Here is a 16,169-nt window from a genome sequence, read left to right on the forward strand (position 1 = left end):
CTGGTAATTCAATATGAAATAACCCCATGGTGAAGCCTATTTGTGTCCTGTGTGAGTTAAATACTTAACCAATTAAAAGTACTGCGTATTTTCTCATTTGATTAAAAACTTAAGTGCAAAATGAACAGGTTCAAGTGAAATTATAGAGAAAAAAAATGATTAAATATTTCCAGCTAAACACTGACTATGTTCAAATGCATTCACACAAATGCAGAGTAATCAAATTAAGACAATAGTTTGATCAGATTTTCATCACGATACGATTCCATTGAAAGACGATAAATGATCATATTGAATTATCAGCCAGCTCTATTTACACTATTAAAGTCAAGTCAATTTTATTTGTATAGACCAATATCACAAATCTGCCTCAGGGGGCTTTACAATCTCTACTATTCTGGACTAAATGATTTATCTGTTGAATGAAAAATTAATTGAACGATTAATTAATAATGACGATAACACATGTAGCATACTGTAAGGCAGTAAATATGCACACTTATGTCTATTATCAAGATGTTACAAGTACTGTACAATACACAATAATATATAACTAAACTGTGTACCAGCCAATATCAATACAATCAGTGAATCTATCAGTTCAGTTGCATCATTGTCTATGATATCTTGGTTTTAAGGGTGATATTGCCTTTGAAATGAAGATTTTATACTAGGCGAGGATGAAAATCTTATTTTTTTCCTTTACTGCATCTCCATTGTAATCTCCATGGTAAAATAGTTTAGTTTAGTTAATTCATATGCCTTAGCTTCTTACCTTTCAAAAGAGACCATATATATGCATATAAGTCTTATGGTTGAGGAGCTAGTCCTGATTCATTTTGGGTAGTTATTTTAGCCGTTTTTTCCAAGGAATAGGGCTATGTACCAGGAGGTTAAGTACCCAACACTTTTTCTAGTACACTAAACCTTTCAATTATGTTCTCACACACTTAAAATGTAATGTGTTTTTTGCTAAGTAGAAGACATTTGAGTTATTAAATGTTCTGCTGCTGTGTGTGTGTGTGTGTGTGTGTGTGTGTGTGTGTGTGTGTGTGTGTGTCCACATCAGGGAGCGAGTAGTGAATACCAGCCGTCCAGGGGAGATGCAGGTCACCATCCAGAACCTGATGCCAGACAGCAAATATCTCTTCAGGGTCGTGGCCCACAACAGCAACGGCCAGGGAGAGAGCTCTGCAGCGCTCAAAGTGGCCACCCAGGCCGAAGGTAAAGCCACACACACACACACACACACACACACACTCACACAACGTTCATTTATATGTGCTCAGTAAACAGGACACACAAACATAAAGGCGAATTCCGGCCAGTTTGTTGGAAACATGCTCACACTGGCATACGGATGCAAACAGGATGCACTCAAAAGGAGCGCACAAATGTGCAAATAAGCATTCACACAAACAAATATTCCCTCACATACAGCATACGCTCACTTCAAACAGAGACACCACACACAAACACACACATAGAGGAGGCTGTTTGGTGCTGTGTGTTGAGGCAGACCACCCAACAGCAGACCAGACAAATGCAGCGTTTTCTTCTTATAAGCCTCTTCTTGTTTATGCCCCAACATTTACTATAATCCCTCTGTGTATGTGTTGCTTTAAACCGTGCCTACCTGAGTGAGGAATGTCTCAAATTAGTATTCCTGGCATTTCCAGTCTCATCCAGTCTGCACAGAGATGCCTTACAGAAGCTCATTAGGATGTTTTGAGTGGAGGAGTTATTGAGGGGACAAAGTGGCTCTTTTTCTCTTTGTGTTTGGGTGTGTAAGCCTCCCCATGGCTGCTGCTCCAAATCACTCAGTTTCACCCACATTTTAAAGCACTGTGACGGGGATTTCCCAGCACGCTGTCGGGGTGGACGTCCCTCACCTCCTGGCACAGCTACAGCTCAGTCACTGTCACTTTGTAGGTCAGCCGCCGCCGTTTCCTCACCTGCGTCCTTGGTTGGAGGGCGGACGGATCGACACTCAAATACACACACTACTACACGCTAATGCCTGCCAGCAGGCGCCTAGCCACCCATGGGGATAGCAGCGAGGGCGGCCTGTAGCTGTGCAGTATATCTCTGTCGTGTGTGTGCACTTTTAGTGTAAGAACATGCTACGAATTGGAGCTTAAACTTTTGACCTGCGCCTGAGTGCCAGGCGTGTGCACACAGCGCTGCACCGTATCACCTCTCCACAGAGACTGGCTTGATACACCTGCACACACACACACACATACGCCTCTGATATCCGTACACACTGACAAATGGGAGCTTCTCTCTTCTGCCTGCAAGATATATACATGTACAGACATATATCTGTGTCTGACAGTGTCATTTTAAATCCAACGTGCCACAGTACAGAGACAACAAGAAATGTCACTCTCCATATACTTCCTGACATATTGTGTATACGGCGCAGTCACAACTTATTAGGGGAGTGATACACATGTTGTTATGGTAGTTCTGTCCTCCAGCACACTGGATATGAAATAAAATATTTACTTAGAGACTAAAGTGTTGACTGTCAGCTTGAATTTAAGTGTGTTTACATTTGCATCAGATGAACGGCGTAGAAATTCTAGCCACAGTTTATCCACAGTTCCCTATTTCTCAGGGGATGTAAAGAAATCTGACAAGTTCACATGAACTCATATGTATACATTAATGTTTATGTTCTCATTTGTTTTTATAAGATGTCAGATCTTCTTGTTAGAGGTCGACCGAGTGGATTTTTAAAGGCTGATGTAATAACGATAGTTTGGAGCAGGAAAGCGCAAATAGCCAAATAATCGGCCAGTATCTTCTTTACTTCTGCAGCAGCTTAGTCAGCTACTTTGCATACGAGGTTTTTAATAAATAAATGTTTTTGTCATTACGAATTTAAGGAGAACAGGAGAACATCCTGAAGTGTGATTTGCTGGATTACATCATTGGAACATTTTCTATTTATTTGCAATGGGTGATGTTCTGTTTTGTGGCTTACAGTATGATCAGGATTACTTCTGTTTCGGGTCTCATATATTGTTAAATGCCACTCTTCCCGGGGTAAGGAGGAATGCGATTTTAAATCATGAATGGATGCTTACATGGCTGCATTTTCTGGAAGAGGGAACGCCAAATTGGTTCAGTAAGCAAGTTTGTAAACAAGTGTATTTATTGAGTTTTCAACATAACTCCTCCAGTATTTCAACAAAAAAACAAAAAAATCCGACCAACAAACAAGTAAGGTGCACTTAAGAACATTCACATCAAGGCACTATCTAATTATACTATGTTTTGACAGGGCAATACATACATTACTATGTAAATATAAGTAAATCAATAAAACTAAAATAATGCACATAAATTATGATACTAACAAATATTCAAGGTAAATAGGCTTCTGCAGATTTCTGCCCCTCAAGAAACTTTATAAATGATCTCCATATTTTCTCAAAGGTGGTCGGAGTATTTTCTTTTAATCGTCAATCTGTCTTTTTTTTCTCCCCTTGTATCTTGACTTTGTGTATGGAGCCTCCATGCAAAACGCTGATGTACGTTACTGGTAGCGGCTGTGCAGTCATCGGCCACTTTTGGAGCCCAGTTCCACCGATAACGATAGTTTGTAAAACTTCCTAACCGACCAAACTGATTAATCGGTCTACCTCTACTATTATAAGATAGTTTACCACATTGCTAAACATTCAAGATTGACATGTCTGCCGTTCTCTATTTAGCTTACAAAAAATCGAGCTGATACACAGACAGATTGTAATACTGTGTGTCTAATCCTGCCTCCTATCTTGACTAACCAGACGCTATAAGATAAACTGTCTACCGCATTAAATATAAGCTTGAGGCAGATGTTGGTGGAATGCACGACGCACATTGGTGTTTTTGTCGAGGCACACCTTCAGTTTGTTTGTCGTGGGAATAACAAGAGAATCAACATGGCTGGCAGCCCAGTCCAGAGGGGACAGACTGCTCTCCACGGAGCTGCAGCCGACTGACTTGTGGTCGAACACGTAGCCAAGAAATGTGTTTTTGGCAGCGGTCACTGGACATTGCTAAATTGACTTCCTGTCTTCCAGATGTAACAAAATGCACAAGATAAAACAAAATTGTCATGTTTGATGTTTTATTCTGCTCTCCTGTTTCAGTCCAAGTGCCCGGCCCAGCTCCTAACCTTCAGGCTGTGTCTAATGCGCCAACCTCCGTCTCTCTCAGCTGGGACAAACCCGTCACTGGCAACGGAGAGATGCTCACCTACAAGTTGTACTACACAGACAAGAGCTTTGGCAGCGAACAGGTAGGACGTGGTCTTCACTCACTCAGCTGTGATTTATGATGGAAGAAACGTTTTCAGGAATCTAAAACATACACGGGGTTTGCTGACAGTTGCTCCAGAATGAAAGAGCTACGTTTTCTTTTTAAATTGTACATCAAGTTTTAAAATGAAGTTACAAAGTGCTTCACACAGAACAATAGATTTAGAAACAAAATAATATAAAACTTGAGGTAAAAAAGACATTAAAGGTGCAGTGTGTAGGATCTGGCAGTATCTAGAGGTGAGGTTGCAGATTGCAACCAACTGAAACTTTTCTCTCGTGTGCCAAGCATGTAGGAGTGTGTAGTGTATAGTGGCCGACGCGAAAACGTGAATGGCCCTAACTAGAGCCAGTGTTTGGTTTGTCCATTCTGGGCTACTGTAGAAATATGGCGACCAGCTCCATGAAAAGGACCTGCTCCCTTTGTATTACTGCTTTCAACCTTGACAAAGGCTGAAAGGAGTTGACCAGATCCACTCTTTCCGCTCTTACCTTTCACAATAAAAGCCCTAGATGTATAATATTCGCAGGCGAGTATTTCATTTTTGTCGCTTATTTGTCATGCCAACGGTGTGTAAAAGGCCTTTAGGTAGCAAAAACACAACGATTTGTAGGGTGATTATAAACTACAGAAAACATAGTTATGAATATAATATTCCATCTGCCTTCTGCCAACAGATCGCCATAAATGCTACACTGTGTCTTTAGCCAGTTGAAAATAAAAAATAAATGATGCAGAAATTAAATAATCAAGTAAAATCTGGATGTGCTTTCAGATTAACATTTTTTAAAAAGAATATCTAGAATAGAATATTTCATATTTCATATTTCAATATGCATTACAATGTTTCCTTGTGTGTTTCGCCTTCATTTTATTGATGACATATTATTAAGAGTTGGACAGGAACATGCAGTCTATGTCATTGTCTCTCTACTCACACTTGTAAGCCCTTGTAAGAGGAGAAGTGCTGTATGTAGCTGACGCTTGCTTTTACAGGGTTCATTAGATAAAAAGAATATGACTGCAGAGCTTAATGTAAATTGTGATGAGGTAAGGAGTTCCTAATCATTTGCCAAAAGACTCTTTGTACTGCTTATTGGCCACACTCTTGATTATGCATCTCGCACAAAACCACATATTGTGCAAAAAAGAAAGCAGATATGATTCACCAGGTTGTTCTCTGCAGGTCTAACTCTGTCACAGGAGTGGAATTTAGCTGGTTAGATATTGAGTCAGCCCCAGCAGTAGCAGCGTGCAAGCCAGTGAGGCATTAAAAAGCCTTTAATATGATAATGGATGAAACGTCAGCCAGCGCACTGAGTAATGATGCCTCAGCTCCCTGGAGAAGAGAGCCAGAGATGAGGTGAAAAAGGCAAGAGATGTAGAGAGGGATGGAAAGAGGTGAAGGAAAGAGACGGAGCAGAGATGAAGTTAGAAAGAGGCACTGCTCAAAGGACATGAAATATTAAAGGACGGGGGGAAGTTGGGGACAAGCTATGATGCATCTTCCAGGGTGATGTGGTCACAGACAATCATCTGCCCCGAGTTCAGAGGTTGTGATCGGGCCGCTCTGGAAGCAAGATTAGATTTCCACAAAGTCTCCGCTTTTCACTCAAAATGTCACAAGCAGGGAGTTGAATGCAAATTGGCTTGAAGTAATTGGGCGTGTGCCAGCGTGCCCAATTTGTAAAGCAAAAAGTCATGATCACAGACGGCATAATTTGATTCTCAGCGGAAGATGACATTTTTGCACAGAATTACAAACACAAATGTTGGTGTGGTGACAGCAGGCTTCACATTTTGTAGCTTTGTCATATTTGAGAGATTGCCTGGGTTGTAAATCTATTGGAGCTCATTTAATTTTCAGCATGTTTGTGCCAGAGTCAAACTTAAATTCGAAATTGAAATTAAATTCGGCATTTATCAACATGCTGTCAGTAATAAAATACATTTTCTTTTTTTTCCTTTGCAGGTAGTCTTTTCAAGAATGAAACATATTCCTTTTTCATTTAAGCTTTACATCATTTTTTCTATTTTCATTTTTTTTATTTACATAACAAAATGCCAGTGAGCACATTATGAAGATATATTTTATGTCTGAGAATGTTTAATTGTCCAAGTTAAGACCTTAAAGGGATAGTTTGGGTGTTTTGAAGTGGGGCTGTATGAGTCAGTGTACACTACAGTGTATTACTGTATTACCTACAGTAATACACTGACTATGGATAAGTGTATTACCTTCATTAGATGACGGTCGGCACGCCCCCAGCTTGGAGAAGCAGACAGGAGTTACTGCATGGAACCAAAGTAATGTACTGCTGTGGACGGGAGCAGCAGCAAAACGTACTTTAGCCACCTAAAAGAAAGGCTCACCTAAATAAATCAATATCAGTTTAAGCATACGCTATATTTAGAATATTTTTGTCCATGAGACAGCTATATGGTCTGACGGGGAACTTGAGCCGCTGTCTATGCTCTCGCCAAAGCCACGAGACTCCAGTGAAAAAAAACCCCAATAATTCCATGTCGCAGAACAAAGAAGTTGCTGGTCTACAGCTGCCTCGATCAGTTTGTTTGTGTTATTGTGTGACTTTGGTTAGTTCAAATTCACCAAAGTCACACAATAACACAAACAAACCAATCGAAGGCAGCGGTAGAACAGCAACCCCTGTGTTCTGCAATGTGAAAATTGTCTTTTTTTCAATGGAGTCTGGTGGCTTTGGTGAGAGCGTAGATGGATACAACTGCTTCAGTTCCCCGTCGGAAAGGGCTGTCTGACGGCAAGATAAACCGGCGAAAATATTCTAAATATAGCGTACATTCAAACTGATTTAGATTTTTGTGGCTAAAATACATTTTGCTGCCGGCCCCGTTCACAGCAGTACATTGCTTTGCTCCTGTGTCGGTACTCCTGTCTGCTTCTCAAAACTGGGGGCGTGCCAACCACCGACTGCTGAAGGAATTACACTGACTATGGATAAGTACCTCATACAACCCTTTCAAAACATCCAAACCATCTCTCTAATATTTGTTTTTGTAGCCACCAATTCTCTCTTAGATTCTGAAGAAACATTCTCCTCTTCCCTCCCTCTCTTCCAGGACGTTGACATAGACAGTCAGTCGTACACCATGACCGGGCTGAAGAAGAACACAGAGTACAGTTTCCGTGTGGTGGCGAACAACAAGCACGGTCTAGGTGTCTCCACTGACGACGTCATCGTTCGCACGTTGTCTGACGGTCAGTTGGTCGATGAAGAGAAAATCTACTGAGTCTGCTTTTAGTTTCTGACATTTCCTGATTCCTTTTAACACCACTGTACATGTGTAACATGTTATGGGTGGTTGTAGAATAGTCTACTGTATGCTGTACACGTAGATCCGGTAAGACAAAGACAACTGTTACTCTGCAGTAGATTAGAGCTGTGATTAATGATTGTTTTTATTAGCAATTAACCTGCTGATCATTTTCTCAATGAATCGATTCATCTTTTGGTCTATAAAATGTCAGAAAGGTGAAAAATTATGATTTCCCAGAGCCCAAGGTGATGATATCAAATTGCCTGTTTTTTCAGACCAACACTCCAAAACCTAAATTATTCAGTTTACTGTCACATAAAGCAAAGAAAAGCAGCAGATACTCACAAATTAGAGGCGGGAACTGGGGTATTACTAGCATTTTTGCTTGAAAATCACTTAAAAAATAGTTGCCAATTAAATTTCTGTCAATCAACTAATTGATTTATCAGATAATTATCTAATATTTGTGTTGTTCTCTTTTGTTTCACAGTACCAAGCACTCCTCCTCAAAACCTCACCGTGGAGGTTCAGAACTCAAAGGTAAGACACAGTTTGCAGGAGCTGTAACTGGTCTGGATTGTTCTGTTGTCTAAGGGTGCTTTCACACCTGTAGCTCGGTTCATTTGGTCCGGACCAAGACGGGAAAAAATTATCCATGTATTTTGGTTCTGGTCTGGTTCCGGTTACACAGACTGACCGGTAACTCGTCATCCTGCATCATCAGGAACCACGTGGGGAAATCAAATTTCGGTGACTGACAGAAGTTCATGCAGCACTTTAATGCTTCTGCTGTGTATATTTATGTTCTTTGATTAATAACTGATTATAAGCCTTATTAGTATTAATAGACTGCAAATCGACTGCATGTTATGATGATGAAAAAGCCCCTTTGTGCGCTCCCAGATGACTGGTGCCAACGCATAGGGCGAACATCAGGGAGTGCACGGATACGCGCATGAGGCCTATTACTGTGATCACTGTCGCACACTTTTTAATGGGGTTATTGAACTGACAAAGTACACAGAGTCGAATACAGGCACAGCAGTTTTACAGCTTTTGACTTATTAATCAGGGAATATATCCGTGCTTCTATACATGGCCTTAAATACAGATCAATAAGATCGCTCCCTGAACAGATTTCCCGATGGATTGATTAGTAGTTTAGCTTTTGAAATCATGCTAAACACACATATCTGCTATTATAAAATCATGTAGTTGGTTCATTTGCTTTCACACCACAAACGAACTGCGCCAAAGTCCGCTTGGAAGCAGACCGAGACCCACCTTTTCAAGCGGTCTCGGTTCAGTTGTTTGGTCCGCCCCAGAGTTCGATTGACAGATTTTACATGAATGCAGATATATGATTTGAGCACGATTTCAAAAGCTAAACTACGAATAAATCCATCTGCTGATTGTGAAATCTGTTCAGGAAGCAATCTTATAATTGATCTGTTTAAGGCCATGTATGTAACTTATTTATGCAAATCAACACGTATGCATGTCAGTGCGAGTATTTTCCCTGAATAATAGATGAAAAGCTGTTAAAACTGATGTGCTTTTATCTGACTCTGTGTACTTTTTCAGTTGAATAAGTCCATTAAAAAGTGTGTGACAGTGATCCCACAGTAATAAGCCCCAAATCATTACTGTACAAGACACCTCGTGTGCGTTGTGTATCCGTGTGCTCCCTGACATTCACACTAGTCCATCTGAGAGCGCACAAAGGGGCTTTTGTCCTGTCTCTACCTGTCATTATTCATAATGTGGCTGATTTGCCGTCTAATAATACTAATAACGCTTATAGTCAGCTAGTTCTTCGTGAGCTCTTTGTGACACCAAATAACATAAATGTACACATTAGGAGCATTAAAGTGCTAAATAAACTTCTGTTTGATCTCCCAACGTATGTTCTGATGATGCAGGATGACGAGTTACTTATCACTCTGTATAACTTCATGTTTATTCCTCTGGTTTGTTTGTAAAAAAAAGTCAGTGTGAGCAGGGAACCAGACCAGAACTAAAATGCAACAATGAGTCATTTTTCCCAGTTTGATCTGGACCAAATGAACAGAGCTACAGGTGTGAAAGCGCCCTTATTGAGGACTTACAGTAAAAGCTTTCACGGTTGTTGCACACACTCCCTCACATGCAACAGTGAGAAATGCACCTAAACTGCCCGCAGCTTGACTGTTTGGTCCACAGTGTACGTAGCTCCGCTTCACCAAATCCACAAACACGCACTCGCTTGCACACACAAACAGTTGAACAAATACTGCACGTAGCCTGCAGGCCAGAACACCGTTGTTTCTCTGTGTGATTAGCTGCGTCAGAGGCCTGTAGCCCCAGCTGGTTAAGAGGGTGTGTGAACCCTCATCGATCCTCTCATCGGCAGGAGACTCGCCTGTCAGAAGGTTTTATCCTCTGTATCGCTCTCCATCTCTACAGTATCTGGCAAAGAAGCCTGCAGCTCAAATCTAAATGGACACGAAACAATATCAGCCTGGGAGATGCAGGCACACTAAAAATAAGTTAACACAACGGTCAAAATGTTCTCTTTTCAATCAGATTAGTCCAGTTAACAGAGATGTTTAGGTGTTTATTGACCTTTTAAAATGATAAAACAATGCTTATTGGGATGCTATGTTCAAAGCCATTTCACCCTGTCGGTTAGCATGTTTTCTAGGAGACATGATAAATAGAATAAATTCACTCCAGATTCAAGTAAAGAACGTATATTGATAAGAAGTGAAAGCCAATTGTTTGTTTCATTGCAACGTCAGCGCCCAGCAGCAGAGCTACGCTTCCGCTATTTTGGACTGAATTTTCGGACGCCAGTAAAACATCCACCTACAAAGTGTCATACAAAAGTAAAACAAAATTAATTCTATTACATTGTCATATATTTAATGTCAAATATTGCAAATATGTTACTATAACTATTTACTTACTTACTCATTTATTTATTCAACTTTTTTGCCCGGCTGCCTCCGAGAGGAGCATAAAGTGAGTGATGGACGTAAATGAAAGCATACAGATTCTATCTCAAACCTTTTCATGACAAGGACTTCCAAAATAGATGCACAATACACCACAGACCATGGATGTATTAGGAAATATCCTACAATCAGTATAAACTCTTTGCTAATACTACGTTAAATTCTGTTTATGTCATGCTACTAGCACTACTAGCTACTGGCCGATAGCCGTTTATTTATTACAAACAGTTGAACAAGACATTAATACATCCACCACGGTACAGGCTTACAGCATACAGCCCATGGGTGTATTATGAGATAATAAAAGTGATGAATTATAGCCAATATATTCATTATTACAGCCGTATACAGCTAGAAGGAAGCTGGCAGAACCGGATATGTCATATGAGCGTGCAGGGCGGTGCAGACCCGTGGGTCTGATGCACAGTCATTATGTCGAGGAAAATAACTCTGGATTCAGGTATTAGTTATTTTGCAACTTTTAGGACGTAATGATTTAAATGAGGGTTATTTAAGTGTTCGTACTGGGAAGTTGATTTACCTCAGAAAAAAATGATCCTCTGATTTACAGACGTCTCTTTATACATCCATGGCCACAAAGTCACTGGCGTTTTCAGTCCAAAATGGCAGCAGCGCTACCACAGCGCCATCTAGCAGCTGTTGACAAAAAAGCACCAGAGTTTTGCCTCTTTGCTTCTATACTCTTTGATTCAAGTGTTTGAAAGTGAGATTTCTTTTATCTAGATTGGATTTCTCCGAGATAACTGGATCAACTCCTGGTGTCTCGCACTCTTTTTAAGTATCATTGTTAAATCAGATTTATTAAAGTCAAACAAGCTGTAGTTCTTGCGTGACGCTCCTGATTAGATAAGCCTGCTGAGGTGGCTGCAGGCTTCACAGCAGGCTCCTGATTAAAACAGGAAACTGGCCTGTCTCTTTCAGCCATTTGATCTTCAAACAGAGAGCTGTAGGCCTGTTTATTGTATATTTCCACCCGAGTGATGGATTAAATTTGATAAAAAAAAAAGAGATGTTTCTCGCTCATGACATGTGAGACAGAACGTGCAAACAGAGCAGCAAAGATACGGGAAACCTCAGGGTGCATGCCTGACTACAAAAGCAGCAGCCAGCGCTTTTAGCGCTTTGCTGGTCGATGCAGAACCCGAACTGTCAAAGCAAACTAGAAAAAAGGGAAAACTGGTAGACAATCCTATCACACACTCCCAGCTTGAGTGAGAACTGGCCACCCATGCTGAGGGATACTCAGCTGAGATTTGTGGAGAGAAAACATTCTCATGCTAAGAGTAAAATGAAGAGGAGACGCTCTGTGGAAAGGACAGGAATGGATCGTGTACGTCGTCCAGCTGTCCCTCCCCAGTTACACCCGTTTAAAGCTGTGAAACAAACATCTGGCCTCCTTTATTGAAATTAGTCATCTAATTTTGTCTTTGTTGTTATTGTGTTTAATTCTGAATGTAAACAGTCATTAAGTCAATAATTCTAGTGCAAGTATATAGATACAAAGCATTTATGCAATTAGCTGTTTGATACTCCCAGCCAAATGGAACTGGGGGAGAAAAAAACTAATTAACATGCATTTCATATTCTGTTTCCTCTCTGGGCCTTGTCAAGCAGAACAGCACATCTTTTACCTGCAAGGCAGCCTGAAAATCCTGTTTTTGTGATCTTATTTTGCACCTTTTTTTTCCTTTTGGCACCTTCTCCCTGTAATTTTCCAAAAGTCAATTAAACAGGTTTTCATGATTAGGGAGAAGAACGGAGGAATAACGAGTTGGGACCGATAGTGTAATAAGAAAAATGGAATAATTGAACACACTTAACACAAATTTAATTTGTGCAATTCCCTTGACTTGGCTGGGGAGGAACATGTGTGTGTGTGTGCACCCTGTACGTGCATTCAGGCTTTCGTGCATCAGTGTGACAGTGGGGAAGCGTTAATTAACTCTTCTCCCACGCTGGGCTACCCCCCACCTATCTCTTTAAACACACACACAAAAACAGTGCAGCGTGGGCCCGCCAGCTAAAGTCCTGCATTCATGTCTCTGCCTCAGAGTCTCTGCAGGGTTAACCTGACCACAAGCACACCCCGCTCATTAGGGCGGCTCCTTCTATTATTCATGTGTTTATTTCTTCCTAATGCGTCAGTCTGCACTGCGTCACCCATGATCGGAGAGGTGTTTGTTTTTGCAGCGCCCTCCCATTTGCACCACTGTCAGGAGGCGAGGGGATGGGCAGGTGAGACGGTGTTAAATCTGGCCAACAGAACAGTAAACCTGCAATTACGTTAACACAAACACCTATGGCAAGGCGTGTGGGAAGGTGTGATGGTACCTGCTAAGCCATGAGGTCACCTTTACAGCTACGGGCTCAAAACCAGACAGTCCCACGTGTGCTGCAGTAAACGGAGGTTTTTATTTAATCCGCCCTCATTTTTTCCTCCCACAGAGCATCATGCTTCGGTGGCAGCCCCCGCCCCTTAGCGGACAGAACGGGGAAATCACCGGCTACAAGATCAGATACCGGAAAGGTTCCCGGAGGAGTGAAGCAGCCGAGACCACCGGAGGCACCCAGCTTTACAAGCTCATTGACGGTAATGGATACTGAAGTTTTTGTCTTCCATTGCAGTTTCTCACAGTGTCTGAAAAGTGAAGCCAATGTGGAAGTGCCTTGCATTCTTTCTAACAGCCAGCAGGGGGCGACTCCTCTGGTTCCTAAAAGAAGTCTGATTGTATAGAAGTCAATGAGAAAATGAGCCTACTTCCCACTTGATTTATTACCTCAGTAAACATTGTAAACATGAGTTTATGGTCTCAATCTCTAGTTTCAAGTCTTCTCCAATACAGCATGATGTTCATTTAGTAAATTATGGTCCCATTTAGAGTCAAATAGACCATAAAGCAGGGGATGCTTTAGGGCTACCTTGTGATTGACAGGTCGCCACAACGGCATTTGTCCGGTCTGGGAGTTGTCCGTGTTTTTGTCTTACAACTTTAACACTTTCACAGTGTGTTCTCAGTTCATGAAAGTTAATTTTAACATTTTGCTCGCCTAAGAATGTCTAATTCAGCTTTCGTTTGTACTTAGCTTCACCCTCTTGTGTCACAAACCAATGGGTTACGTCAAGATGACTACATCCACTTCCTATACACAGTCTATGGTTTCTTAGAAAGACCCTCTGCAAGTGGGTGTGAATGTGGATCATTTATTACTGTGTGTGTAGGTGGAGAGGAGCTATTTAGACCAAGCACTTTAAACCCAGTTACGTGCAGTTTGTGCAGAGCGCAGCAGTTCACACCCGGCACTAAAATGCATTTTAAAAGCAGCTCGAGCCAAAAATTATGCTCAAATTTCAGTTTGCTGCTCATATTTGTTTTATCTGTGTTCACGCTTGTGTTTAGAGCGGTCCACTTAGATCACTGAGGGTGTGTTTTGATGCTGAGTGTGAACAGGACCATCGAAAAAATAATAGCACTGTGAGTGATTTGTGCTCGGACTCACAACACAACCTGTCTATAGCTGTATTATAGTCTCCAGCTCTTCTGTGATACATATATATATATATATATATATATATATATATATATTTATACAGTATATATATATGATTGTTGAACATGATTTTAAAATGGTGGATCCAGAATGAAAAAGCTTTTATTTTGATCTTAGGGACTACCAAATCCCAACGCTCCCTTTTGATGCTTTATATAGGTCCTACTTCAAAACTTTTATGGTATCAGACTCCATTTTTTCTGCTGTACGTATCCTAGATCCTGTCAGCTGACATGCTACAATATTTAAAATCTTGATCTTGAGACTGAAGATGTTTTTGATATGTTGTTTGGAGTCAGCCTGTTTATTTAGTCAACATCTGCATTTGATCTGAATACTTTGAGATGGAGTAACATCTCTTACTGTACCCCAACATTACCCGCCGCTACCGCCGAAATATGCACAATATCACCAGAGACACACAGCAATGGTGATTAATATTAGATGTTGTCTCAGCAGCTTTCAAGTGGCCCGGCCTCACGCTGTGTGCTGCATCAAAGAGAATATACACTTAAAAGTTGATTTTTGAGAACATTCTGGGGGGTGAAACAGAGGGGTGTTTGTTGGTTCAAAAGCGTTTAGAACGAGATGTTGTAGCCTTGGAGGCACGGATAGTTAGGCAGTCTTCAGAAGCTACCCCCAAGGGCGGCCCAGAATAGGGGGAACAGAGAGAAAAGACTACAGGATTAGCATGTAGCGTGCAAATGGGACAACGTGACGATGATGAAAAATTTTACAGCAAATTAATACAGCAACACATCATTTGTCAGCAGGCGTTCCCCTCTTTTGTGTCGGCACCCAGCGGTGAGGCGGCTCTGTCTGAAGGAGACGTAGCTTTAGAATGTGAACAAAAATCCAGACCCTCTACTCTTTTTTTTGCTGCCTAGTGTTTTACTTTTTTTGTGCTGGCTGCTATTTCACACTTTTTTTTATAACACTACTTAACGGGCAAATAAGTCTTTACCCACCAAAACGTATTAATCAGCGTTGAAGAATAAATCTCAATCACTTCCATGATATTGAGTGGAAAAGAAAGTTAATTGCCCCACAGAAACCTTCACTTGATCCTTCCCGAGGCAGGCTTATAGATTTTCTCCTTAAATTGTGCAGCGCAGTATCGGACATGTGTTTAAAATATTTGTGCTTTCAAAATATTTATTGTGTCTGCAACTCAAAGCCCCGATTGAGCAGCCAAGTGGAGAGCACCAGTAGGTTATAGAATAAAATCAGGTTTTAAAAAAGAGAGAGAGAAGTTTTAATGAAAGGGTTTTTTATTGCTGCTTGAAATTCAGTTGAGCCACAGCTCAGTCTGAATGCTTTGAATCTGACTGGTTTGTGTTTCCTGTCCAGCTCTGGAGCGTGGGACGGAGTACTCCTTCCGGGTGTCGGCCATGACAGTGAACGGCACGGGACCGGCCACCGAGTGGAACGCAGCAGAGACGTTTGAGAGCGACCTGGATGGTAAAACCAGCTGCTTTACACAATTCATACACACCAAGCCAGGTTTACGTTTCCAGTCTTTTTACTGCTTAGTGTTTTTCAGCGTTTAAAGCCGGGTTTCCACCAAAAGTTCCCAGGACTTTTAGTTCCAGGAACTACTTTTCAAGGAACTAAAAGGTTTCAACAGCCCACTGTTGTCTATGTTTCCACTGCGGTCTAAAGACCTGCGAAGAATAGGCAAAATTAAACAGTTAACACACTCTGCAGCCTGCAGTTCAGTGTGTCCGCCTGTTTTATCGAGAAAAAACACGTTGAAAAAAGCTTTTGTCTCGCTGTGACGACATTTACTGCTGCATATATTTACTGATACACGTTGGATGTAATGAATGAAATGCAGAGGAGGAAAATGAAACTACGAGCGTCTGTCTCCACAGTAAATCATCTGTTGAATGTTTGATGGTTATTTATTTGTGCCGTGAAACAATCAGAAAATAACTTTCCTCCCCCGCCCCCTGACCAGGGCCTTCTTAGGGGGTAAAAAGGACCCGT

At 41.2% G+C, this 16,169-nt stretch overlaps 1 protein-coding gene across 11 annotated transcripts in view; it reads left to right on the top strand.

Annotated features, from left to right (window-relative positions):
- Positions 1-16,169, top strand: part of neo1a (neogenin 1a) — a 210,048-nt gene that overhangs the window by 167,648 nt on the left and 26,231 nt on the right. For all 11 annotated transcript variants that reach the window (XM_037792435.1, XM_037792359.1, XM_037792366.1 and 8 more), the window contains exons 9-14: positions 1,070-1,224; positions 4,149-4,297; positions 7,417-7,555; positions 8,105-8,154; positions 13,077-13,221; positions 15,531-15,641. In XM_037792435.1, the coding sequence (XP_037648363.1) occupies positions 1,070-1,224; positions 4,149-4,297; positions 7,417-7,555; positions 8,105-8,154; positions 13,077-13,221; positions 15,531-15,641 (749 nt within the window). The remainder of the gene's footprint in view (positions 1-1,069; positions 1,225-4,148; positions 4,298-7,416; positions 7,556-8,104; positions 8,155-13,076; positions 13,222-15,530; positions 15,642-16,169) is intronic.

The sequence above is a fragment of the Sebastes umbrosus genome, chromosome 2 (genome assembly GCF_015220745.1).
Source record: "Sebastes umbrosus isolate fSebUmb1 chromosome 2, fSebUmb1.pri, whole genome shotgun sequence".
Taxonomy (NCBI): Eukaryota; Metazoa; Chordata; class Actinopteri; order Perciformes; family Sebastidae; genus Sebastes; species Sebastes umbrosus.